Here is a 27,978-nt window from a genome sequence, read left to right as displayed (position 1 = left end):
TTGCCGCCTCACCATGAGAGGGCGCCGGGTTATCATCTTGTTTAGGTCCTTACTAATGGAGGTTTTTCCTCACTTCAGCTTGCGGATGCCAGCAAGTTACCCAACCTGAACGAACTTCTCCAGTCCTCTGGAGACAAAGACCTACGGGCCAGGGACCTGGTGAGCTGGATTTTATCCTCAAAGGTCCTGACAGTCCACAGTGCAGGGAAGTCAGAGGTGAGACTTGACAGCAACTCCTAGGGCTGACGGGCTCTGGGACCCCCTTGTTCACCAGAATGGCCTGGGAAGCTTGCTGAAAATGCAGGTTCCTGGACCTTGCCCTGAGAGATGCTGATTCTGTGTCTGGAGTTGGCTCAGGAACTTGCATGTGGTGGTGCTAGGCTGTGTTCTCCTTGTTACCATAAACCTAGAGCAGGCCACCGGGTGCATTTCCATGTCTCGGTCTCCTCATCTATAAAATGGGGTAGTAATAGTATACTTACTGGCTGTGAGAATTGAATGAATTTTCCCATCTAGAAGAATGCCTTAGGGCATGTACTAAGGGCTCGGGAAATGTTGGGTATCACAAGCACCCCAGGTAAATTCAACAAGGGTGGGCCCTTGACCACACCGCAAGAAACACTGGCCTCATCCAGTTGTCGGGAAACAGAGGCAGAACCTGGTTCATGGAAAACTTCAGGCTCTGACATCAAATCCCACTTTCATCCAGTATTGTCTCCTTTTCCCTATTTGTGAATTGAGAATATTAATAGTTACAAGAGAGGGGAGCTATGGTAGAAAGTATGTAACCCCCAGTATAGTTTCTGGCGCAGACCAGGCATTCCATAATCTGGCTTCCCTTGCCTGGGCAGGATCTCCTGGGCATTGGCTGGGATGACAAGGACCAGAGCATAGATGGCAGATCCCAGATCTGGTGCTCTTTCCTTTGAACAGCAGTGTTTATCTGTATTCTTTACTTTATCAGTTTTATTTTTAAATATTTTAATTATTTATTTGACACAAGTAGACAGAGCAGCAGGCAGAGGGAGAGGGAGAAGCAGGCTTCCCACTGAGCAGGGAGCCCAATGCAGGCCTCAGTACCAGGACCTTGGGATCATGACCTGAATGAAAGCAGATGCTTACCTGACTGAGCCACTCAGGCACCCCATACTTTATCAATTTAAATTTAAGAGCATTTCATTTTACAAGCTCCTGCTAAACACAAAAATCCTCCTCAACTGGCATAGAATTTGGTATCTCGGATTCTGGTGTCTAGGGATGTCCACCTGTGTTGGTAAAGGGTCAGTAACACAGAGAACCCTGCAGTGGGAGTCAGAAGATCCATATTCAAGTCCAGGCTGGGTTGCTAACTCCTAGGTTAATTCTGGGTTTCACTTTTGTCATCTGCTAAATTGAGATTTATTCATTCCTCATATGGGTATCAAGTATCTACTAGATGTTGGGTACTATAGGTAAAGTAGTTGTAGATAAGGCAGTGGCTTTTTGACTTTTAATTATAAATAAGTTAAATTTCATTAAAATATGGAGTGTTGGCACCATATGGAGTGAGAATTATCAGCTTTTTATTGTGCCCAAGTAAGGATATTATTGGGTTTCCATGTATCATCACTTTATAAAAGGATGTTTTAATACAAAAAAGGAGGATGGCCTCAAAAAAATGACAAAAGGTCAAGGCAAGCTTACAGCAATATAAACAGATCTGTTGCATGGTCCTTATTTTTCTCATTTAATCACAACCCAGAGAAAACTTCATCACAGACTGGCTTTGGTCTATGACTTAGTATTTAGAAATCAATGAAATGATGTGTTCTCTGCCCTGAAAAGGATTACTGCCCTTCAGGAAGAGCTTACTCTTTTGTGTCAATTAGGTTTTGTTGCATAACAAACCATCCCCAAAACCTAGAGGCTTAAAACAACATTGATTGTCTCCCATGATTCGATGGTTTAGTTGGGTTGTTCTTTTGGATGGGGCTGGATGATCTAGGGTAACTTCACATGTCTGGGTCTTTAGCTGGGACGGCTGCTGTGGATGGGGCCCTCCTCCTCTATCCTACTGAGGGCTAGCAAGGCTTGCACCCATGGCAAGGAAGGGCTCCCAGCAACAGGTGGTAAAGGGCAAGCCCTTTCAAGTTTCTGTTTGGTATATAATTGCCAGGGCCAAAGCAAGTCACGTGGCCAAGCCCAGATTCAAGGGGTGGAGAAGTAGATGCCACTTCTTGATAGGAGTCCTGGAATTCTGCCTATAGAGTCACAAGGATTGGGGGTGGGGGATAAGGTTTTGCCCATTTTTGCAATTGATCACACCCCTTTACCTCCTGAGATTATTGTAAAGATGGAATGCAGGAAATGGATGTGACAGTGTTATGAAAATTAGAGATGGTCTTTAGTTAGGAGGAGGAGAGTAGTCCATACTTCGCAGCCTGGTGTAGGGAGAAACAGTATTTGAGGAAAGCAGTCTTGAGCTAGAAGCTTTCCCCATAGGCGGTAAGCCCAAAGCTTTAGGAGGCCATTTTGGCAGCACATCTTAACTACCTTCCCAAATAAAATTGACTTCCTACATGTTTTCAAGTTCGAAAAGATCCAAAAGCTGACTGGTGCCCCTCACACGCCTGTCCCGGTGCCGGACTTCCTGTTTGAAATTGAATACTCCAACCCAGCGAATGCCAAATTTTATGAGACCAAAGGAGAACGGGACCTAATCTACGCCTTCCACGGGAGCCGCCTCGAAAACTTCCATTCCATCATCCACAATGGGCTGCATTGCCACCTGAACAAGGTGGGGCCTAAGCCTGCTGACAAGGGGGTCAGAACCCTGGGGAATTTGCTGGTGGGAGCTGGGGGGAGAGGTTCGCAAAGGCCTTGCCACTCAGGTGTGATCTGTAGACCAATAGCACCAGCATCTGGGAGCCCGAGAAAAGGCAGATTCTTGAGCCCACCCTAAACCTTCTGAATTAGTACCTGCATTGTAACAAGATCTCCGGGTGATTCCCATACTGATTACAGTTTGAGAAGTACTGATTTAAAGATGGTTCCCAACCTTAGCCTCCCATTTAGAATCACTTGGGGAGCTTTTAAAGATCCCAATGCTTGACTGCATCCCCAGACCAGTTAATGAGGATCTCTGGGTGTGGGGCCCAGTTAACAGTATGCTTTAATAGCCAGGTGATTTCAGTGTGTAGCCAGTCCTTGCGACTCAGCATGGTCTCTGGCCCAGCAGCATCCACGTCACCTGAGAACATGTTGGACATGTGGAATGTCAGGCACGCCCCAGACCACCTGGTCAGGGATCATTTTAACAGGCTCACCAGGTGACTTGTATGCACGTTGAAGTTTGAGAAGCTCTTGTCTAGGAGGAGACAGTCCCACAGAGCCGGTCCTAGGAAAAATTGAGGAATGCTCCAAAGAGAGGTTCTTTCTTCCTTTTTTAAAGGTCAAAACGGTGTCAAGCACCCATCTCTGCTGGCTGTGTTTTGCTCCTTAGTGAGGTATAGGAGGAAAGGTTCAGATAGCCATAAAGACCACCTTAGCAGCTCTGTGTCCTGGGCAAGTTTACTTAACCTCTCTGAGACTCAGTGTCCCCATCTGTAAAATAGGATGTCATCACCCACCTTCTGGTGTGCTGAAAGGATTCAAACAATTCATATATGCAAAGGCCTCTTCCTATACTGGACTCCAAGAAAGTAATGGTTGTTTTTATAGGTGGATGGAGAGGGAATCTGGGGTAGTGGAAGGGCTGTGGCCTTCCCCCAGTCATGCCAGCATCTGCCTCATCGGAGGGGCTGGTTCTGTGAACCATGGGCTCAGTTGTGGCTGATGCAGCCCTGGGGCTAGAGAAACTTTTCCAACACTGCTGTAGCTGATTAGTGCAGTTGGGTTTTACGTAGGATGATGGGCTTGTTTATACTGGCTCTCAGCTTATTATTATGGCCAGGCTACTGGAATCCAGGAGGCCTCTGCTTCGCAGCAGAGCTGGCCTGGAGAAGCTGCCTTCAGATTACAATCTTGTACAGCAGACCTTCACTTCATTGTTCAGGGAGTTGCCACTTAGAGGCACATTGTCAGAGTCCTTTGGTAAAGTGGATGCTCTGTTGGCCACTTCTCTCTGGGTTTTTAGTGAGGGGCTTGCTTGAGGGAGCTTACTTGCCAGTTGAAGCTGTGAGATTGTTTTCATGGTACAGATAGCCCACCTTTCCCACTCTTGTGCACCTCTGCTCATAGCAATCTGGTTTGAGATTCTTGAGTCTAGGGGGTCTGTATATATGTGGCAGCCAGAGCTTACAATGGGTATGGAAGCAGATCAGATGACATTCACTGTTTTTGGAGAAGGTCTGTGTCAGCTTTTGAGACATGGGGACATTGCCTAACTTGACAAGGGGCTTCCCAAAGGTAAAACAAAGGCTTTTTTCATTATCCCTCAACTTCACTGAAACAGCTTAGAATTTTGGAAGCCTGGTGCCACTGAATAGGACATCTCTCTCATTTCTCAAGGTTAAATGTTCACTGAGCAGTTTGAGTTCACTCAACAGATATCGAAGCAACACAACTACATGCTTCACTGCCTGAGAAATGAAGAAATGTATGGTGACCAATCACTGACAGACTTGGAGAAAAGAGTGATGATTGATTACAAATAGTAATTTGCATCTGTTATTTGTGTAGTGGTATGTAAATTGAAGAGCAAGCAGCAGAGTTCAAACTTTATACCATTACCCAAAGTTAATATACTATAACTGAAATTTAAACTATGTGAACTGGTGTTATGTAGCTAAACCCTGGTAAATAAAATTTTGCATATAACCCCCCCCCACAAAAAAAAACAACCTAAACCAGATACTGATACTGCAGCCCAAACATAGCCATTGAATTTCAACTTGAATTTCAAATTCCATCCATTGGTAGCAGCTACCTGAAATGTGAAGGATTCTGAGTCAATATGAATGAGTGCCACAATTGATATTTTTATGTTGGCTATCATGGTTGATTATTTGACCCTTTGCCATGGTCTACCATGGGCAGAAGATGTGTTTGTTATGCCTGCTGTAGCCTCAGCTTGCAGGTATGTCACATGGGCTCATTCTCTCTCACCTGGCATGCTTCCTCATGGAGGACCTGAAGTTAGCACCTGTCACTAGGGACCTGCCTCCTAGATTTTGGACATTTTCTTGGTTGGCAGCAATACAAAGAGTAAAACATACTCTGCTCCTAATAGAGGCCTAACTTGTTACGGTTTCTGGGCTAAGATTCATTTCTTTTCTGCATAATGACTTATATTACTTCCACCCTCAGGTGTGATCCCCCTCCCTGTGCATAAGTGTGTGACTTTGCTTCTGCAGGGCCGTCAGTATAACCATGCTAAATGCATTCATTTAACAGGAATTATTGACATAATACCACATAAGGGCCTACTCCTCTCATGTGCCAGGTGTCCTGCTTAAGGCTTTAGGTACATATCTCATTGAATCCTCATCTATGATGTTGTGAAGGAGATACTATCATCATCATTTTGCAGATGTAGAAACTGAGACCCAGAGAGTTGATATAACTTGCCAGCTTGTAGGAGGTGTAGTCTGAATTCAAACTCAGGTCTGTTGGGACTCTCATACCTATGTTTTTCTCACTTAACCTTGACCACTAATTTGCTAGGTGAGGCAGTCACATCCACAATCTAAAGCTAAACTGTTATCAGATAGAAATGTGTTTAATTATAACTCTGTGATGATGTCATAGAATGACTTGATATCATATGCCTTTTACTAGGGGAAAGGAAGGCTTGAGAATTTTGTGTTTATAGTTCTGTTGAAGAAAGACCTACGTCATCTTGCTGTGCCAACTTTACATTCACCCAGCCTTGTTTCTTTTCTGTCAACCCTTGGCATTCCAGACATCCTTGTTTGGGGAAGGGACCTACCTCACCAGTGACTTGAGCCTGGCCCTCATTTATAGCCCTCATGGCCTTGGATGGCAGCGTAGCCTCCTTGGCCCCATCCTCAGCTGCGTGGCTGTGTGTGAAGTCATTGATCATCCAGATGTCAAGTGCCAAATGAAGAAGAAGGGTGAGTGAGCACTTGGCCTGGACCTGGGCTGCAGGCCTCTTAAGCGTACGGGCTCTTGCCATTGACCCATCTGTTGGGTGGAGCACTCATTGCCTACTAAGGCATGGACCAGGTCCAAAGCAATGTGGGACAGGAGCTTGTCTTCAAGGAGTGAGCAGTCTCCTTAGGGACAAATGATGGAAAAGATACATTTACTACAAAGTGGTGGGCAGAGAGTGCCAGGTGACAGGGCTGATGGGGTCCACAGGGGCAGCTCAGAGGTGCAATCAATCGTTGGTCTGAGCGCTTAAGGAAAGCTCTAGGGAGGAAGTGTTTCAATAGTTAAAAGTGAGTGTGTGAAGCTAGAGTGTGGGCTCCTTGAAGGCTGAAGCTGGGTTTCAGTCACTGTTGGTCTCCTGGTATTTGCATAGAGCCTGGAACATACTTGGCATTCAGTAGGTATTTGCTAAACTGAAGCTAAAGACCAGGATCCAGACCCTGTCCCTCCAGGCTACTCTGGTGAGTGGCCGAGCCCCCAGAGGATGTGAAGGGTAACTGAAACCACAGGGAGTAAATCCCCGACTCCCCCGCCCCCCACTCTCTGGGGAGCAGAGGACTAGCTAGCCCCCTCCATCCACTCCTCTGATACGTTCCTTAGAGTCTCTGGCTTGTGCATCTTACTGTTTTGCCCTCCAAGGCAGAAGAGTCACGGAACTGTTATTCTAGTCTCCAGAACTGACCTGTTGCTTCCACTGAGAAAAGGAGAATTGAGAAAACTGTCTGTTCCTGGTCTCTAATGTAAAACAACTGGAATCCTGAGGACCGGGCCCAGGTCTGACGCCACCCTTCTAAACCAGGCAGCATGAATATTTGCATTTATAATTCTTAGGAAGTTTGCAAACTGTGACATTAAACATCAGAACAAAACCTTGCAGTGTCTGCTGTCACCCAGCTTTGGCTTTGTTTGTTTGTTGTTTTGTAAAGCTTCATCATGTTTTATTTATTTTTTTTTAATTTAAAAGTTTTTTTTTAATTTTTAAGTGACCTCTTTCCCCATTGCAGGGCTCAAACTCACACCACTGAGATCAGGAGTTACATGCTCTACTGACTCAGCCAGCCAGGCGCCCCAAAGTTTTCCTTTTTTTTTTTTTTTTAATTTATTTTTTATTGGTGTTCAATTTACTAACATACAGAATAACCCCCAGTGCCCGTCACCCATTCACTCCCACCCCCCGCCCTCCTCCCCTTCTACCACCCCTAGTTCATTTCCCAGAGTTCATCATGTTTTAAAAAAAAAAAAAGTTTTGGGTTTCTTGTTTTGTTTTTTAGACGAGTCTTGGTACAAAGGGCGGAACGTAAGAGTTCTAAGAAGTTCAAAAATCCGGATGGTTAACTTAAAATGCCTGTTAAGAGGCTTGTTTTAGGTCAAATCCTGTGCCTAAGCCCAGATGATTTTTTTGTTATGACCTTCAATCCGCTTCTTCCCTCTGCTTTTCCAACTCAGTTTCTTCCCCTTTGTATCTTTTTTATTTTCTTATTCTTTTTTTCCCCCTCCTCTGGTTTGTCAGATTCTCCTGTTTTTTTAGTGTCATATACGCAGGGCATTCCCCAGCCTGCTGGGGCTTCTCCATCCTCACTACCAGGAGGCTCGACCCGTTTCTATTCATAATTTACTTCTTTTATTATTGAATTTCCACTCCCCCTCAGTGAAGCTGTCCTTAATTCTCCTTATTCAGATTCCAAGGAGATAGATCGCAGGAGAGCGAGAATCAAACACAGTGAAGGGGGAGATGTCCCTCCAAAGTATTTTGTGGTCACCAATAACCAGCTTCTGCGAGTGAGGTACCTGCTGGTGTACTCACAGAAGCAACCCAGCAGGTAAGGAGGACAATCCCTGCGAGAGGCCCAGGATAACAACCAAATGCTGCATCAGAGTATTGGGTTCTTAGTTATCAGCTTCCCTTGCCCCCAACCTTATACTTGAGCTACCCACAGTGAGGGGTGAGGAAGATGGGGCTGATGGGATGTGGTCCTGGCCCTAAGAGGACTGTATGTTCTAGTGAAGAAGATAGAGACTTGTATAAACACAAATGATATGTGGGACTAAACGAAGCCAAATTGGCTGCCCCAGACCATGAGGCCCCTCTGCCACCTGGGCTCCTGATTGGGGTGAAGCTGAGAGGCAGGGTGGTCCCTGGATGCTAACTAGGAAGGTGTGTTGCCCTGTGTGGTCACTTGCTGCAGTGGCTGTTGATCTACCACCTGCTCCTCTCTGCACCTGAGATGCTTCATCTTGAGCTCTAAAATGAGGACATTGAACTCAACAGGAGATGAGACCTTTCAGTTCCTAAGAACCATGGTGGATTCCTCATCCCATCTCAGCAGGGTGGTAGTGGGGGTATATGCGGGGTTCTCCAGGGTCAAGGGTCACTTTGAGATCCTGTCCCATTGTTGGGGTCCATGACAGAGCTCCTGATGGGGACGAGCAGCAGATGAACAGGTAGGATAGGAAAGAGGGTCACTTTTAATACTGCCCACCCCTGCTTGTGGTTTCCATGCTTCAAGATTTCATAAAACAGTAATACCCCCCCATCCCCCAAATTGGGGAAATTTGTATGAGGTTCCTAAGTGAGGAACATTATCCTTTGGTTTAAAACCATCTGGCTTTTTCTACTTGAAAATTCCATTCCTTTCCCACTTCTCCCTGGAGTGTCTCTTCAGTGCACACTTGGACAGTTTAGATCATCTCCCAGTGGGCCAAAGAGGATTTCCCCAGCTCGGACTCACATCTACGTGTCTAAAAGTGAAAAGACTTTTGCTAAATAATCGGCCACCTGCTGCCATCTGGGCAGACACCCTGAGCAGGGTCATTCTTCTAGATACCAAAGTCTCGCCTGAGAAAAGACGGGTCGTAAAAGGTACAGGAGGAGCCATGAAAGAGAAGATGAGGATGAGCTCATTGCATAGCTGCCTTTGTACATTTAGAAAATGTTCTGGTGAAAGCTGTGTCGGCGCCAGGGCAAATAGCCCCAGATTTTTTGAGCAAAGGAGCACGCATGAAGCTTCATTTCATGGCTCACTCAGAGGATGAAATTCATCATTTCATCTTATTTGAGCCAGAAGTTGTTACATACACTTTAAAAAAAAATGTTTTTCACTTCTTGCCAACATCACTTTTTTCTCCCTCCGGCAGGGCTTCAAGCCAGCTGTCCTGGTTTTCCAGCCATTGGTTTACGGTCATGCTATCGCTGTATCTGCTGCTGCTGCTTATTGTGAGTGCCATCAATTCCTCAGCTTTCCAACACTTTTGGAACCGTGCAAAGAGATAATCTCTCTGGGCTTGGTGTGGGGGGGCCACCTCAACCATGTGCCTTATGATAAGCTGTCCTGTACCTCCCGTGCCTCACATCTAACCAGGTGGAGCCTGGGGGCCAGTTGGGGACCGCAGGACAATTTTCATATGCCATAAATGTATTGATTGCCTTTGATGATGCTCCTAGCCACACTCTGGTCAGCGGGGACTACGAGCCCCTCACTCTGAGGTTTTGGGGGAATCCTCCTGTCTGCTCCTTCCTAAGCAGTCCCAGGGAGTTGGCTTTTCTGCCAGGGCCAAAGGAAAAAGTCCTGCTGCATTTAAAAACGAAGTGTCTGGGCTGTCCGTGGTATGTTTACAATCACTCCTGGCAGACATTGGCCCTTTCTCTAATGCCTTCTGGAAGGCGGAATATGTGTAGTGGGGACTGTAAATCACTAGGCGGTTGCCTTGTTTTGACTTGAGACACCCAAGAGGAACAGTCATGTTTCTCATAAAAATCGGTGGGATCGTTTCTGAATTCCATCAGCCTTTGTATGTGAGTGCAAAACATTTTCACAGTTTTCTCAGATCCACAAACAGCCTTCTGCTGTAGCTGTCAGCTCCTTGCCCTAACATGGATGAGAAAGGAAGGAGCCAGAGACCTGGTAAAAAAGACAATCTTAACAATGAGCAACTCAAGTCATCTTTTTCTAAAAATCACCAACTGCTGATAATAGCTGAAATGGAAACACATGTTTGTTTTTCTGTTGTTTTTTTGTTGTTTTGTTTTTAATTAGCCATTTGACAAATTCATCTTTGGGAGCTGAGTAAAAGGGGAGATTTCTAAACCTAGAGCACTCTTTGGCCAGTGCCTGTAGTCTCTTTCCTGGCTGTGTTTTAGAGAAAGCGATTTGAGCCACAGGCCTGCCTCCTGTTCTCGTTCTCACGAAGCTGCCTTGATTGTGGCCTCCCAGCCACAAATGCTACACCACAGGCCTTCTGTGGGCTGCCGGCCTTCAGGACAGAGGCCTACCTCAGTCTGCCACAATTGTGCATGGACTTAGCTTCCCTTGGAGGGCTCACAGGTCTTGGGGACTCAACCTGGGCTTTAAAAGTACAAAGAGCACCTCTGGCTACCCAGGGAGCTGCAGTTCTTGCTGATTCTCTCTGCCCTTCCTTCCTGCCCTGTTTCAGCCATCATGGAGCCCTGTCTGATTTGGGGGGTAGATTTCTGTAAAGAAGGTAGAAAGTCAGTTTTCTATAATCTGTGAAGTTGTGAAAAAGCCACTATCATGGTTTTTACATCAAATATTGCAACATTTCAAAAATAATAAAGGTATTTTCCTAATTAGTAGGTTGTCTCTGACTGCTTTCAGCCTTAGCGAGAGTCTGCCGAGTATGCCCTGTTACTAAAAATCTTATCCTCGCTTCCCTTCCTTGTTCGAGGTAGTGGTTTGCTGAACAGCATGTATCACCTGGATATCTGGTAGGTATTAGATTTCTCATCATTGATTGAACACATATGAACACCTACCATGTGCCAAGCGTTAGAAATAGGAGCTCCCGGGACCAAGGTCAAAAGGTCCCTGCCCTCCTGGAGTTGAGGTCTGGCAAGGTGGGAATATAGACAGGCATTCTCAGGAATGAGGTTGGATTATATGGTATTATTATTTTTTAAAAAAAGATTTTATTTATTTATTCATGATAGACATAGAGAGAGAGAGAGGTAGAGACACAGGCAGAGGGAGAAGCAGGCTCCATGCTGGGAGCCCAACGTGGGACTCGATCCCGGGACTCCAGGATCGCACCTTGAGCCAAAGGCAGGTGCTAAATTGCTGAGCCACCCAGGGATCCCTGGATTATATGGTATTATAAAGGAGTTTTGGGAAATACTTGGCAAGGAGCCTAACATAGTCTGGGGTCAGGAAATACAGCAGTCAACATGTAGCACTGCAGAACACCTATGGGTACTGATTTCTTTCATCCTGACAACAGATGAGATATTGAAGTCCCGGAGAGTTTCATAGCTTGCCCAAGGCTACCTGGTCATTGGAAGTGGTATAGAGCTGGGAGCTGTTCTCATAACCATCATCCTCGACGGCTCCCCTGGCCTACCAGAAGAGGTGATGTTCAACTGACACCTGACAGAGCCATCTGTGTTAGGCTAAGAGATGGAGGAAGAGTGTATCAGGCAGTGGGAGCAGCACATGTGAAGACCTAGAGTTCTCACTGGAGAAGCTAAAGGCAGGAAAGTCACTCAGAAAGAGACTGTGGTGAGAAATGGGGCTGGAGAGGTGGGTAGGGGCTAGATATGAAAAACTGCCAACGCTATGGGCCAAGGAGAGCCATTAAGTTTTAAGGAAGGAAATAATAGGATTGGGTTTGGTTCCTGGTAAGATCACTTTGGCTTGTGGTTGCAGAATAGATTTAGTGTGATTTTGAGGATTAAAAGAACTGACAAAGTAGGGCTCATCACAGAGCAAATATAGCTGGTGTATTTCAGCTGCTGTTATTAGTTTTTAATGGCCTCGCGGAGGGAATGAGCATGCAGAGGAGACCTAGCAGCAATGTCCAGGGAAATAGGAAACCCAAACAGCAAAGTGTCATGGAAGCCAAAAGGGAAGTCTTGGTGAGCAGCATCAAATGCTGCCGAGCAGTCAACATTATACTTCAGAGTATCCACTGGATTTACTGAGTTGGAGATTGTTGGTGAATTTGGTAGGAACAGTTTCATCAGAGCTCAGCCCCGGGGGATGTGGACAAAGTCCGACTGCATAGATGTGAAATGTTGTGCACAGTTTCCAGCAATTCTCAGGCAATATCTATTTAAAACCTAGCCTTTTTTTTCCCCTGAGGTTTCTGCTCTCCCCCCGCACCCTCAGTGTGGAGCAGGGTCAGTGCAATACCTGATAATGAGCGTGGAGCAGGCATAGAGCATATGATGGGGACATGAGGGTGAATAAAGAACGGTCCTATCCTCCAGGACCTCCTAGGCTAGTGGGGGCCGTTGGACAGGTACATTTTGATATGGCAAAGGAAATCCCTGGAGTCTGGATGGTTGAAATGAGCAGAAAGGAAGATTAGGACAGAACTCCTTTATGACTTAGTGTCCTTTTTTTGCCTTCCTGGACTCCTTCCTCAATAAAAGTATCTAAAATTATATTTTATGGGGTGCCTGGGTGGCTCAGTCGGTTAAGCATCTGACTTTGGCTTGGGGCATCATCTCAGGGTCTTGGGGTCACGGAGAGTCTACTTGTCCCTCTCCCTCTGCTTGTGCTCCCTCTGTCTCTTTCTCGAATGAATAAAATCTTTAAAAAAGATTATGTTTTATGATTGTGTTGGTATAAAGATGAATATATTACTATTGAATACTAAAATGTTTGCTTCTGCTTACAAGCTTGTTTTTTTCCTTTGGATTTTAAACGAAATTAAAATATTTTTTATAATGCGGACTCTAGGCCCTTTGCCTACAATGCCCAATGGATGAGTCGACCCTGGACTAGGGTAATGGGTAACAACGTGAGATCCGTGGGTCGCTGGGAATGGAGAAGTAGTCAGGAGACAAAGATTTATAGTTCTGTTTAGCTCCAACCTGACATCTAAGGCAGACCGCATAGGCCAGTCAGCTCCAAGAAAGAGCTAGTTTGGGTGCTGGGGTTTGGGAGCTCAAGGGGCTCTGTTACACATTTTCGTGGAGCAGGAAGAAGCAGTCTCCTTTTTTTTTTTTTTTTTTTAAGATTTTATTTATTTGATGGAGAGAGAAAGCAAGCACAAGGAGGGGGAACTGTAGAGGGAGAAGGAGAAGCAGGCTCCCTACTGAGCAGGGGGTCCAATTCAGGGTTCCATCCCAGGACCCCAGGATCATGACCTGAGCGGAAGGCAGATGCTTAACTGACTGACCCGCCCCGGCACCCCAAGAAGCAGTCTGCTTGCTGACAAATCCCTTCTGGGCCACTGATGGCAGAGAAGACCAGATGGTGGTTCAGTTGGAGCCACCTCACATGGGAGCCCCAGCTGCCTTGGTCTTGTGAAGTAACCCCATCAACCCTCTGTCACTAATGCCGCTATGGGAGGGGGGGAGCTTGGGGGAGGGGTGGCAAATAGAATTCCCACAGGTTAGGTCCCTGCTTCTAGGAAGTGCCAAGAATCAATGAGCCGTCAGTTTCCGCCCCACAAAGGGAAGAGGTTTTACTCTGTGGGCTTTTGATAAGTGTACATGTGTATGTGAGAGAGACATGGAGTAGGAATGTGGTTCACTCTTGTTTCTGATTAATTCATTTCATTAAACACCGACTGCCTACAAAACCAGGAGTGGGTAAGCAGTTTGTGGCTTAAAAAGACCAATTCAGATCTTTTTCTTTAGAACATGACCCCATGCATCTGAGCCCATTCCTGCCACTAAGCCCTGGAGGTTTGTGTTGGCTTGAAATCAGCTGCACTCACCCTCCCCGTTGCCATGGTGATTCCTGGGCTGGTTGTGGGGAGCTGGGTTCAGCTTCTCTCACACACAAAACCACAGGACCATGCCCTTCCTCAGCCCCCTCCACAGCCCCTACCCATCTCTCTCCTTGCTCCCCTCCTTTCCACCCTACCCCACCTCGTGAGTTTTCCATCTCTTGGCCTTTGTTTGTTTTTGCTTTTGTCAGTCTCCCTCCTTTGGATTGGTTTCTGTTTGTTTCCAAACTGTCTGGGGCTGTGTACCAGGGAGACAGTGTCCTGGGCTGCCTCTAGCCCTGATCTGGTTAGAATAAGCCCCTCTCCTTTGTATGATCTCCAACCTGACATTTGGAACATCCAAAACAAATCATGACATTCTGAAGCAAGATAGAAACCACCATCCCCACCCACTCCTGTTGGCACTCCTGTCCACCTGGAAAGGATTTTAGAAAATTTCCAGTGTTTTCCACATCATGCAGCCCTGCGGAGGGGAAGCAGCACTTACTGAATACCTACGGCATACCAGGCACTGGTATTTTTGCGTGTTAAAAATCTGGTGGTGAAGGTGATGTTTCCTGCATTCAAATTCAACTGCAAGCTGTCTGAGGGCAGGGTCCAGGCTGTCTTGGTATATCCAAGTATCTAAAATATGGTGGATACTCAAGAAAAGTTTGTTGAGAGAATAAATAGAGGAGAAGATGCAAGAAACTTCCTGCCATAGCAAAGAATAATGATTGTCAGCAAAAGAGATTGAAGTTATTAGACTTGAGAAGAAATGCATGTGGATGGGCAAGCATTTCAGGAAAAGCTGTGGACTTTGGATGCTTGATTTCAGACTCCCATTTGCTCTCTCTACCTTTTCGGAGTAGTCGGGCAGAGGGGTAAGGGGGGCAGGACAGAGCCTTTTATTTTACAGAAAAGGCTCAAAGTTAAAATTTTATTTTAAAGATTTTATTTGTTGATGAGAGACACAGAGAGGCAGAGACATAGGCAGAGGGAGAAGCAGGCTCCATGCAGGGAGCCCGACGCGGGACTCAATCCCGGGTCTCCAGGATCACACCCCGGGCTGAAGTCAGGTGCTAAACCTCTGAGCCAACCAGGCTGCCCAAGGCTCAGAGTTAAAATGCAAGTAGTCCTGTAGGGCACCTGGGTGGCTCAGTGGTTGAGCACCTGCCTTTGGCTCAGGTTATGTTCCTGCAGTCCTGGGATCGAGTTCCACATCAGGCTCCCCTCAGGGAGCCTGCTTCTCCCTCTACCTATGTCTCTGCCTCTCTCTCTGTGTCTCTCATGAATAAACAAATAAAAAAGAAAGATTAAGCTACTGATCTGATGCGTATTCATACACACATGTAAGTGACTGGTAATAGTCTTTTTTTTTTTTATTTTATTTTTTATGATAGTCACAGAGAGAGAGAGAGAGAGGCAGAGACACAGGCAGAGGGAGAAGCAGGCTCCATGCACCGGGAGCCCGATGTGGGATTCGATCCCGGGTCTCCAGGATCGCGCCCTGGGCCAAAGGCAGGCGCCAAACCGCTGCGCCACCCAGGGATCCCTGGTAATAGTCTTTTCTAAGAACAGGATTTAGGAATGAGCTGGGGAAGAGTGGTGGTAAAGAGAAAGCAACCACTGGAGGTTCAAGGGCAAGAGATCTGAGGTGGGCAGTGGGAGAGAGGGAAGGCCTGAGCCACTGGAGTCAGACTTCAATACCCGTGTAGCCAAGGGAAGACCCGGGTGTCCACTAGTGGGGACAGGAAGGAGGCAAGGCCAGTCTGAATTCCTGGGAAGTATGGATTACAGATCGGCTTAAAGATGTAGTTTTACCATTCTTAGGCAAATATTGGCTATCCCAAAAAGGCCTGGTAACACATTGCCTGTCAGAGACCAACAGGGATTTAAAACTAGCACAGGCCTCAGCCAATCAGCAGGCTGCATTCCTATGGCCTTTGTGACTGGCTCAGATGCCAACATGTGCCCCAATAGGAGACTAAGTTTTTTGCAGGGGCTGCTGGGAAAGAGGCTCTTGCGTTGGCCAGTACCCCCCACCCTGCGACTCGCTACCCTTGACCCCCACCCCCACCCTACCTTCTTCCTCCTGAGAGTCTGGTCCTGGTGTTACTCAATGGAGAGCAGAGCCAAGAGAGGAAGAGAAACGGAGTCCTGATGATGTTGAGTACTGAGTTGGGTTGTGCCTAAAGCTGGACTTCTCACTGTGCAACCAGTAAATTCTTTTTATTTAAGAGTTTAAATTGGATCTTGTGGGGATACAGTGGGGAGAAGTCCTTAACTAACACCCTTTGCCATCCTGGAACTTCATTATTTTTGGTGTCAACCCTTTATTAAATACATAGAAAGATGAATTCCAAACCAATGAGTCAGGATTGATGAATTTTTCTTGACACCCTCCCCGCCCCCCCCCCCAACACACACTTGGACAAGGCACTCAGACCTGTGCAAAATGAGAAATGGGCAAAACACACCAAAAACGCACTGTATTCTGGGGTCTTCTGTAGCTTTGGCATCAAGGGCCTCCTTGGGTCAACTTGGACTCTGCTCCAGAAAGGCTTCCAGCCTAAAGAACCCCAGGGCACTCAGATCTGGGAGCATCAATAGGTAATGCGACCAGGGCAGATGTAAGCTACACTGGAGGGGCCTGGCCCTCAGGAAGACCAGAAGTTGGGTCTGCTCAACACAAAGAATGGGAGAGAAAGGCACTACCATTTCTCCAATGCCTCCTGCATGGTGGGTGTATTGAAAGAATTACTTAATCTTCACAGGATCCTTGTAAGACGGATACCATAATCTTTCTTTTACAGAAGAACCAGACCTGGAGAGGTGACTTGCCCAAGGTGAAAAGGCCCGAAAGAGGCCACACCAAAGCCGACTCTGGAGCTAGAGTAATAAGAAAGGCAGATAAGCACAAGGCTGCAGCTTCTACGGGCTGTATGAGCAAGAAGGATCCAGGCTGGTGTAGGGAGGTTGGAATGGGCAATACTAAGTCTGGGGGCTGCAGAAATGAGCTCCCTTCCTAGGCCCTGCCATGTCTCCCAACTCATAAGCTGGGGGCACCTGGGGTGTTGGGAGGGGGACCATAGGAGGTCTCACCCGACAACCACACTATTAGCAAGAGCTCAGGGTTCAGCTCCATTCACCTTCCCGCCCATCGCTGCAGGCCCAGGAGGTGAGCTCAGAGGCACATGGCATAGAATGTGGGGCAGGGAGGGGTGGGCCCTCTCTTCCACCCCTGCTGCCTTCTCGGAGCTCGGGCCATCATCCTGCTCTGATTAAGCTGACTCCTTGGAGTCCTCAAATGCAGGGGCTGCCAGCAGCCAAATCCCCCTGATTGTCTGGGATGTTCCCGACAGCAGAGAATAAACAGTCTCCCCTGTCCGGCCAGCTGTGCTGAGCAGCATTCCTGTCTCTCGGCCCACCCAGTTGGGTGGGGCTGCAGCCCTGCGTCCACCTCCAGCAGAGGCTTGGCGAACCTGGTGAGAGGGTGGAAAAAGAGAGGAGAGGTCACTGTCTCCAGGCCACACGGGACATTCTCTTGCCTGAGTCCTCATTTTGCCTCAGCATGAGGCACCTCGATTTCAAGCCACTCCTGGCACAAGCTCTGTGCTTGTAATAATGGCCCTGTGACTTAAGAGGAGGCCCACACCAGGCCACTGGCCCCAGGGGTTGGAGCCTCTCACCCTTCCCCAGAGACTGCCTGGGGAATTTGAGACTCCTATATCATTCTAGCTACATCTGAAGGCATCACACCCAAATGGTTCATTTTATGGAGGAGGACGCAGTGAGTCAGCAACAGAAGCAGGACCAGACGCTGGACCTTTCACTGCTATCCGCTGTGGATGCTGTGGATGGTGTGGCTGGAATGGCAGAGGGGCTCTGAGTGAGAGGGGCGGCCCATGTTTTTGGAGAGGAGCAGAGGTGTTTTCATCCTACGCCTGTTTTGGAGATCAGGCTTGTGGCCGAGCCATTTCCTGAGGAAGTAAGGCCTCTGGAAAAGCACTGTTCACCAGCCCCTCCTAAATCATGCTTTTGGGAGCAGAGCTGGGGCAGCAAGACCTGAGTGGGGCTCTGTTACTGTTCAGAGGCCAGTGCCCAGCCTGGGCTTGGCAGGCTATGGGCGGTGCCCGGGGACAGAGGGCAGAGTCCTTGGCAAAGGGGAGCACCCCCAGCACACACCATGTGTGGAAGCCAGAGTCCTTGGCAAGGGGGAGCACCCCCAGCACACACCATCTGCTTCTCTGCTGTAGGACTCTGGCCTGGGATTGCGGAGGAGGAGAGACAGCAGCCTTTCCTAGCCAGTCTGCAGAAGGAATTCCTCTAGGAGCTCCCTCTGGCCGCAGACAGAGGGGGAAGGAGGCAGACAGTGTGGGAGCCCAGGGGTCTCTGTGGACAGGTGTCTCGCTCCCAGTCTGTCTCAGCCCTATAGCTTTGTCTAGCTGCATGTATCAGTGTGAGTTTATGTGACCGTATGTCTGGCTGGCTGCATTTCTGGTTGGAGCTGGGTTCCTCGGCGGGAAAGCGTGTACTTATGTGTTTGCCAGGATATCTGTGAGCCCACATCTCTGCGTAAGCTTATGTATGTGGGTATGTGCAAAGGAATGTGGGGGCCTCTGCACAAATGAGTCAGGTCTACGCCTGCCAACATGTTTCCGTGGGAGTATGCATTGTGGCATTTAGGTTATTTTGGTATAAACATGTACCCATCTTTCTAGATGTAAGATTAGGCATATGTGTCTCTGGGAGCATGGGTAGATATTTGTCGATAATGTGTGGGTGAGTGCCTAAAAGGGTGTATGCCTGTCTATTTACATTTGTGCAGAAGTCTTCATTCACTCATTCAATTCATTCACAAAATGATTTTCTCATTTATTAGCAGCCATTTGTAAAGTGCTTGCTCCATGAGCACTGGGCACTGGGAATTTAGAAAGGTTTCCAAGGCAGCACCTAACATTTGCAAGAACCAGGGCAAGAGTACAAATGAAGGCTTACATTCGTATGTCTAAATATTTAAATATTATAAGTCACAACAACAAACTGTTAAATAAGATACTTAATCCCAATAAGCCAGAGGGCTGGGTTTGATTTTGAATTCCCAACTCCTCTGACTCCTGTGCTGGAATTCAACAACACAGAACAAGGGGCACTGATCTGAGTTCAAGCCACTGTCCTATGCTCAATTTAAGACTCACTCTGTGAGGGACGCCTGGTGGCTCAGGGCCTAAGTGAGTCTGCCTTTGGCCCGGGGCATGATCCTGGAGCTGGGATCGAGTCCCACATCGGGCTCCCTGCATGGAGCCTGCTTCTCCCTCTGCCTGTGTCTCTGCCTCTCTCTGTGTGTCTCTTGTGATTAAATAAATAAAATCTTAAGAAAAAAAAAGACTCTGTGATCTGGCCTCATTTTCCTCACCTGTAGAATGGAGGACTGTGTTACCATGTCTTTAACTTACAGGCCTTGCTTGGTTTATAGGAGTGTAATTAATTTCCTGAGTTAATTATTCTCCAGAAGTCAAATAGAGGAATGCTTAACTGTAGAATTGTGGGTTCAGACAGAATTGAGTTTGAATCCCAGCTCTGCCGTATACCAGCTGTGTCTATTTTATTATTTTTTTAAAGATATATTTACTTATTTTAGAGAGAGAGCAGGGAAGGGCCAGAGGGAGAGAAGCAGACTCCCTGCTGAGTGTGGAGCCCTAAGCTGGGCTTAATCCCACAGCTCCAAGATCATGACTTGAGCTGAATTAACCAACTGAACCACCCAGGTGCCTTGCTGTGTCTCCTTTAGAGTTACTTAATTTCCCTTAGAGTTATGAGGATTAAATAAAATAATGTGCATACAGTGTTGAGTACTGTCAGGTTCACATTAGATGTTCAATAAATATTGGCTTCTGTCCTTGTCAAGGCTCTTTCCAGCTTCCATACCTTACAAATTCTGGATTCAGTAGACATCTTGATTGATTGCAATGATTGGGACCATATGTTTAGGGAGTTCTGGCCTTGTTGAGGGTGGGGGATGGTGGCAAGGACAGTTGGATGAGAAAACCAGTGCCTTCTAAGCTGCCACTCCAGATCTGTGTGTGAGCCATGCCTTCCATCCCATTCTCCGATGTGGACCCTTGACATTTTCTCTGTCTTAGGTCAAGTGCTATGAAGCGCAGGTTCACCAGCGTCTTCTGACCTGATTTTGCCCCTGAGCCCCTCCCTGGTGCTGTAGGATGCTGAGCTAAGTAGGATCAAGCTTCCGGGCAGGGCTGGGTCAGGTAAGGCCTCAGGCTCCCCAACGTGTCTGGGCCTGCCTGACCAGCCCCAATAGTGGGCAGATCCAGCTAGGCAGAGGGCACCTGTCTCCTGTGATTGATATTCCTGTGAGGGCATCGCTCTGCTGCTGGCACAGCTAGCCTTGGGATCTCGAAGCACTGGGGTGCCTACGGAGCCCCCTCAATGACTCCTGTCCTCTCAAGGTCCCTAGAATGGCTGAGTTCCAGCAGGAACACTATGAAGAGAATTGGGGAGGGACAAGTGACAGTGCCTCTCAGCCATGGCTGGTGGGGGTGACCATCTTGGGAATCCCCTGGAACCTGTGAAAACTGGCGGCTCTTGGGCTCTCCTGAAATATCCCTGACCCGAAGGGAATGAGGGAGGGGTCCAGGGCCTGGCCAGGGTTGCTGAATCGGGAAATGCTTTGAGTATGAGCTCAGGGTAGCTGAGGCCATGAGGGAGATGGTGAAGGAGAGGGTCTGCCCTTGAGGTCATGGCGGCCATCCCTCTGATCCCATGCACAGCGGGTGTGGGAGAATTGGTTTGAAGATCTCCCGGCTCCTGGGATTACTGGGGAGGTGGGAGCAACGTAATCTCCAAAAGGTCCTCTGGGGGGGTCCTTGTGATCGCTCCCCCACCACCTCTAAGCCACTCAATTTGGGGCTAGAACTGGGATTTTTCCTCTTGAAAAAAAAATGAAAGCAAGGGAGGAAGTGGTGGGTTGAGGCCAAAATAATATGTTTAAGGAAATTTCTGCTTCATGCTGGCTAGGATAGGGAATGTCTAGTCAAAGAGCTGCTGACAGCCAGGGTCCCTGTAAGTAAACAGACTGCCTCTGATGGCAGCCGTGAGCTCATTTCCCTCAGCAGTGTGTGAGGAGGATGATGTCACTAGAGCAGGGCCTCCTAGTCATGGAGTTTGTCAGTGAGCAGGAGTGAGAATCAGGGATCGCTGGCCGCCTGGGTGCTGCTGCCTAGTTATTGCAAGCAGCTGCTTCCCACACAAGCAGCTCTGACACCCTCCTGCACATACTCATCTATGATGGGACTCCAGCCACACCAGGACCCATAGCCGGGGATGTTCTTTGGGAAACTTGGATTAACTGTGAAGTCTCTAGATTCCATGCGAGGTCTCTTCCTCTAGAGAGCTGGGGCCCCTCTGGTCTATGACAAGGGGCACTTAGGATGGGTTCAGTTGCAAGAAGTGGCTCCTGGAGGTACAGGCTCATGTCCTGCCCCTGTGGAGAACAGGCAAGGGCAACGTGCACCACAGCGTGTCTCCTAGGCCAGGCAGCCAGGTCCAGTGGGGCACTTTCCATGAGCAGAGGGCCAGGTCAGGGGAGGTTGGGAGGTTGGGGAGGAGGTGGAAGAAACCATAAAGCTCTCTCTGTGTCTCTTGCATAGGCTTTTCCTGAGCACTGCAGTCGCCAGGTGAGGCTTTTATGGGGCTTGAAAGGCCTGCGGCAGAGTTGATGAGGAGCAGTTGCCAGCCACTGGGCCAGACTCTGCAGCCTTCCCCCACTTGCCCTGTCCCATCCCCCTTTTACCTCCTGGCTGGGCAATCGGGAGCAGGGAACCTCCAACTAGAAAGGTGGGCCAGAAGCTTCTTAGGGTGGCCCTCAGGCTTTCACTTCTTTGTGTCCCCCCAGAATCCTAGCCTGACTTCACATCAGGGCTCATCAGACACAGATCTACTCCATTGAGCAAACAGCACACTCGGTCCCTGCCTGGCCTACTCCAGGCTGACCAAAAACCTCAGATTGACAGGCAAGCTCACAGAAAACTTACTGCCTGCCTCACTGCCTGACTGACCCACTAAGCGAGTCCACTTAGTCAAAAAAGACTCATTGAACACCTTACTTGTGCCAGGTTTCATGTTGGGTGCAATGGATACAGCAATGAACAAGATAGACAGGATGTTTGCTCTTAGGGAGCTCACAATAAGCAAACAAAATGGTGACAGAATGTGATAAATATATTACGGATGGGAAGTAAATAGGATTCTGCGTGAGAGAGTATCCAGCAGGCCCTACCATGAATGTAATAGTCAGGGAAGACCCCTTTGACACATAATCTGAGACCTAAGGGATGGAATAAAGAGCCCGTGGAAGAGCTTACCAGAGAGAGGGAAAAGCGATGCCAAGGCCTTGAGTTGGGAAAGAGTTTAGCATAATCTTGGAATAACCAGAAGACCAATGTGATTGAAACATGGTATGTGAGGGGAAGGTGCTATGTAGATGAAGCTGGGAAGGAGGGCAGGAAGAGACCAGACAGGGCCTTGTAAGCTACAGCAAGAGTTCAGGTAAGTGTTTGGAGAAACCCTAAGGGCTTTAAGCAAAAGTGTGACACATACTCAAGAAGAGATAGATAACATGAATAGCCTTATATCCAATAAAGAAATTAAATTTATAGTTAAAAATCTTTCCGTGAAGAAAACTCCAGGCCTAGATGCCTTCACTGGCGAATTCTACCAAATATTTAAGGGAGGAAAAAAATACCAGTTTTATATAAAATCTTCCAGAAAACTGAAGAGGAATGAATACTTCCCAACTTATTGTATGAGGCCAGTATTAGTCTGATAGCAAAATCAGACAAAACATTCCAAGTGGGCAGCCCGGGTGGCTCAGCGGTTCAGCGCCACCTTCAGCCCAGGGCGTGATCCTGGAGACCCGGGATTGAGTCCCACGTCGAGCTCTCTGCATGGAGCTTGCTTCTCCCTCTGCCTGTGTCTCTGCCCCCCCCTCTCTCTCTCTCTCTGTCTCTCATTAATAAAATCTTAAAAAAAAAAATTCCAAGGAAAGAAAACTACAGACCAATATCCTTTAGGAACACAAATGCCAAAAAGTAAAAATAAAAATTCTAGCAAGTAAATCCAGCAATGCATAAAAGGATAATTCAATAGTTAAATGGGATTTATTGAGAAATATCAGGTTGGATAAATATTTGAATATCAGTTAATGTAATTCACCATATTAACAAACTTAAAAATAAAAAAACACATATGATCACTTCAATGATGCAGGAAAAGGATTCGACAAAATCCAACATTTTATTCTTGATAAAAACCCTCAGCAAAGTAAGAAAAGCAGGGGACTCCCTCAATCTGAAGTCCCTCAACCTGTTATCTATGAAAAACCTAAGGCTAACGTCATAGTTAATGGTAAAAGATTGAATACTTTGGGGAAAAGATCATCTTTTCAACAAATGGTGCTGGAACGACTGGATATCTGTGTGCGGGAGAAAAATAAACCTCTACCCTTACCTCACAGCATACACAAAACTAATTCAAAATGGATCACAAACCTAAATGTAAGAGCAAATTTATAAAACTTCTAGAAGAAAACATAGGAGAAAAATCTTTATAACTTGGGGTTGGGCAAAGAATTCTTAGATATGACACAAAAGCAATGAAAGAAAAAGCTGACAAACTAAATTCATTACAAAGTTTTGATTTCTAGAAGATACCATAAAAAAAGTGAAAGACAGTCATCAGTAGGAGAAAATATTTGTAAAACATATATCCAACAAAGGACTTGTATCTAGAATATATGTATATATATATATTTTTTAAATATTTATTTATTCATTCATTCATTCATTCATTCATTCATTCATGAGAGACAGAGAGAGGCAGAGACATAGGCAGAGGGAGCAGAAGCAGGCTCCATGCAGGGAGTCCCAGGATCACACCCTGAGCCGAAGGCAGATGCTCAATCGCTGAGCCATCCAGGTGTCCCTAAGAATATATTTTTTAAAAACCTCTTTATATACCCAGGATACATAAAGAACAAAGGATTTATACCTAAAATATATTTTAAAACTATATGCAGCTCAGCAAAAATTTTGGACAGACATTTCTCCAAAGAAGATATACAGATGGCAAATAAGCACATGAAAAGATGTTTTCTTGGTTATCAGTGAAATGTAAATTAGAACACAATGAGACAGCACTGCACACTCACTAGAAAAGTTAAAATTAAGAAATTGACTATAACAAGCATGTTGGCAAGCATGTGGAACAGCTATAACTCTTCTTTTTTTTTTAAGATTTTATGTATTTATTCATTAGAATACACAGAGGAGAAAGAGAGAGAGGCAGAGACACAGGCAGAGGGAGAAGCAGGCTCCATGCAGGGAGCCTGACGTGGGACTCGATCCCGGGTCTCCAGGATCATGCCCTGGGCTGCAGGCGGCGCTGAACTGCTGAGCCACTGGGGCTGCCTTTTTTTTTTTAAGCTATAACTCTTCTACATGGCTTATGGGAATGTAAACTGTATAAACACTTCAGAGAACAGTTTGGCAATTTCTCAAAAAGTTAAATATAATACCTCCTCCATGATCCATTCCTTCCTTCCCTAGGAATTTACCATTAAGTCCACACATGAATGTTTATGCAGCTTTATATATGACAGCTAGAAACTGGGAACAACCCAAATATCTATCATCAGGTGAACGGTTAAACAAATTGTGGTACATCCATACAATGGAACACTATTCAACAATAAAAGCAAACAAACTATTGATACAGTGGACAACATGGATGAATCTCAAAATCATTAAACCACATGCAAAAAAGAGAATATACTATTTCATTTATGTAAAGTTCTAGAAAATGCCAACTAGTCTGTAGTTATAGAAAGCAGATAAGTGGTTGCCTGGGGATAGGAGGTGGGGGAGGGAGGGTTGGATTTCTAAGAAGCACAAGGAAACTTTTAGGATGATAAATATGTTCTTTATGTTCATGGGTGTATACGTATGTCAAAACTTATCCAAGTGTATATACTTTAAGTGTACAATAAAATTGTATGTCAACAATATCTCAATAAAGTTGTTCAAGAAAACTGCAGTCTGATCTAATTTGTGTGTGTGTAATTTCTTTTTTAAAGTAGGCTCCAGGGATCCCTGGGTTGCTCAAAGGTTTAGCGCCTGCCTTCGCCCAGGGTGTGATCCTGGAGTCCCGGGATCGAGTGCCACGTCAGGCTCCCTGCATGGAGCCTGCTTCTCCCTCTGCCTGTGTCTCTGCCTCTGTGTGTGTGTGTATGTGTGTGTGTGTGTGTCTTATGAATAAATAAATGAATCTTTAAAAAAAAAAAAGTAGACTCCATACCCAGCATGGGGTTTGAACTCATGACCCTGAGACCGAGATCTGAGTTGAGATCAAGAAGCCCATTGCTTAACTGACTGAGCCACTAAGGTGCCCCTGTGTGTTTTTTGAACTCACTCTGGCTGCTGTGAGAAGGGACTGTGGCGGCCTAAGTGTAGAAGCTGGGAGTCCTTAGGAGCCTGGGGCAGTCGTCTTTCCACTGTGATGGCAGTGGAAATGGGGGGGAGTGGACAGATTTGGGAAACATTTTGAGACTTAACAAGATTTGCTGGCGGTTGTTATATACAAGGCATGAGGGAAATGGAGAAATTGAGGATGGCTACAATATTTCCAAACCTTGAGCACTGGGTGGCTGAAGACATCTGGCCAGGAAGATCTGTGGGTGGGGAAGTGGAAAGGGCAGAGGACAAGAGTTCTCTTTTCTTTTCTTTTCCTTTTTTTTTTTTTTTTTAAGATGTTATTTATTCATTCATGAGAGACACGGAAAGACATGCAGAGACACAGGCAGAGGGAGGAGAAGCAGGCTCTATGCAAGGGAGCCCGATGTGGGACTCGATCCTGGGAATCCGGGATCAGGCCCTGAGCCAAAGGCAGAAGCTCAATCGCTGAGCACCCAGGCCTCCCAAGAGGTCTCTTTTCATCTACCTGCAGAGATGGCTGGGTTCCATGAGAAGAGTCTGGGTAGAGATAAAATTTGGAGGATATTAGGAAATAAGTGGTTCTTTGATGCCAAGTGAATGGATGAAATCACACAGGGAGAAAGACTAGACAAAGAAAGCTCTGAGGACTGAGACGGGGGCATTCCAACACTCGGAAATCCCCTGAAGGAGCCTGCAAAGCCCCTCAGGAAGGAACAAGTAGAGAAGTACCCAACTATATTCATTTCCTCTGGCTGCTCTAACAAATTACCACAAACAGTGGCTTAAAACAGGCAGAAATTTATTCTTCCACAGTTTTGGAAGGCAGAAGTTCAAAAACCAGATCACTGGGCTGAAATCAAGGTGTCAGGAGGGCCACACTCCTTCTGAAGGCTCCAGGGGACAATCCGTTCCTTGACTCTTACAGCTTCTGGCAGCTGTTGGCATTTCTGGGCTTGCAGCCATACCACTCCAATCTCTGTCTCCACGGTCACATTATTTCCTCCTATTCTGTCCATTTCAAATATCCCTCTTCCTCAGCCTTAAAAGGAACATTTGTCATAGGATTTATGGTCCACCCAGATAATCAAGGATCATCTCCTAATCTCAAGATCCTGAGCTTAATTACATTCAAAAAGACCTTTTTTTCTTTTTTCTTCTTTCTCCTTTTTTCTAAATAAGGTAATATTCACAGGTCCTGGGGATTAGGGTGTGGATATGTCTTTTGGGGGCCACTATTCAACTATACCAACTAACTGACAGACTAATTAATAATGCAAAGGAGTGACTAATTAATAATGCAAAATGGCAAAACTTCCTGTGCCTGAGAAGAGGGTCAAGTAAGAGAGTCAGTTGTCAAAGTGATTTTTAGGATGCAGGTCTGTTCACATCATTCTAGTTAGTGACCCTACCCAACAGCTTCCTGCAGCTTTAAGGCCAAACACTAATATCCTTGCCTAGTCTACAAAGCCCAAGGGCCTGGCCTCAGCCCACCTCAGCAGGCTTGTCTCACACTGCTCTCCTCTGCTGTCTTGCCTCCAGCTGCCTCTCCGGCCACCTTTCCTCCTGTCCCAGGGCCAATGGTTGTTGTTCTCTCTGCCTGGAAGGCCCTTCTTCAACCCGCTTCACAGAGTTAGCATCCACTAATGCTTCAGATCTCAGCTCAGAAGTCTTTGCTTTGGGGAAGTCTTCCTTGATCCCTGGTCCATGTCATACAAATGTGTGATATAATTTCTCATGGTTCCCTGTATTCCTCTTTCATAGGACTGTCAAAGTCTACAATTGCATACATATCTGTAACACTATTTTATTAGTATGTATCTCTGCCACTAGACTGTAAATACCATTAGGGCAGGGTTTGTGACTTACCACTATCCCAAGTGCCTTGTCCAGTGCTTGGCACACAGAAGAGGTATATAATGGTTTTAAAACATATCTGCAAATTTTTTGACACGCTTCCCACCAAGAGATAGAGTCTAGCTGACCTTCCCTTAAATTAGAACTGGTCTAATGACTTGCATATAATTAACAGAATGTGGCAGAAATGATGCTTTGGGACATAGAAGGCTAGGCCATAAAAAAGTTAATATGGCTTCCTCCTGGCCGACTCTTTTCAGATGTTCCCTTTTAGATCCCAGTTTCCATGCTGTGAAGATGCCCGGGCCACATGTAGATGCTTCAGCCAAAAACTCCACTGAAAATCTAACCTACAGCCAGCATCAACTGTGAGACATGTGCTGAGGAGGCTTTGAGAGGATTCCAGCCTTAACCGCCTTCAGACTACAACCGCCTGAAGACACCTGAGCGAGAGTTACCTAGCAAACCCAGTTAGTCCTAGAGCCATGAGAGATAATAATAAATGATTGTTATTATTACAGAAGCTACTAAGTTTTGGTATGATTTGCTATGTAGCAGCAGATAGCTAGAATGGAGTCCAATAGATACTTCCTGAGTGAATAAAGGTGGAGAGATCTGGTTGAGGAATCTCACTTGCACTTTAGCTCTATGCAGGTGACAGCTCTGCAGGTGACAGCTCTCAGTTATTCCTTCCCCAGGAGGCCCTGGAGATCCCTGAAGCCCCAATTCAGAACCTCAAAGGTCTGTACTCCTCATAGCCACCCAAAGGGAGACTCCTGGAAACTCTCTGCTCAGAGTACAGAGTGAGGCATGGTCATTACAAGTTAGTTCTGGCAAGAACTTCAGAGAACAT

General features: G+C 46.5%; 1 protein-coding gene across 6 annotated transcripts in view; it reads left to right on the top strand.

The window, feature by feature from the left end:
• PARP16 (poly(ADP-ribose) polymerase family member 16) overlaps positions 1–27,481 on the top strand; it is a 40,193-nt gene extending 12,712 nt beyond the window's left edge. Inside the window, exons 2-8 of one of the 6 annotated variants that reach the window (XM_035708644.2) lie at positions 79–216; positions 2,570–2,776; positions 5,882–6,053; positions 7,769–7,910; positions 9,226–9,304; positions 10,778–10,813; positions 11,323–12,709. In XM_035708644.2, coding sequence (XP_035564537.1) covers positions 79–216; positions 2,570–2,776; positions 5,882–6,053; positions 7,769–7,910; positions 9,226–9,304; positions 10,778–10,813; positions 11,323–11,334 — 786 coding nt within the window. In that variant the 3' untranslated portion in view covers positions 11,335–12,709. Of the gene's footprint in view, positions 1–78; positions 217–2,569; positions 2,777–5,881; positions 6,054–7,768; positions 7,911–9,225; positions 10,679–10,773; positions 12,710–27,385 lie in introns of those variants that run through there. The other 5 variants (XM_049104226.1, XM_035708642.2, XM_049104225.1 and 2 more) reach the window with 5 other exon arrangements.
• Positions 27,482–27,978: the final 497 nt, after the last annotated feature.

This window comes from Canis lupus, chromosome 30 (genome assembly GCF_003254725.2).
Source record: "Canis lupus dingo isolate Sandy chromosome 30, ASM325472v2, whole genome shotgun sequence".
In the NCBI taxonomy this organism is placed as follows: Eukaryota; Metazoa; Chordata; class Mammalia; order Carnivora; family Canidae; genus Canis; species Canis lupus.
Note: the sequence above shows the minus strand (reverse complement) of the source record. Positions and strands in the feature narration are given on the sequence as shown.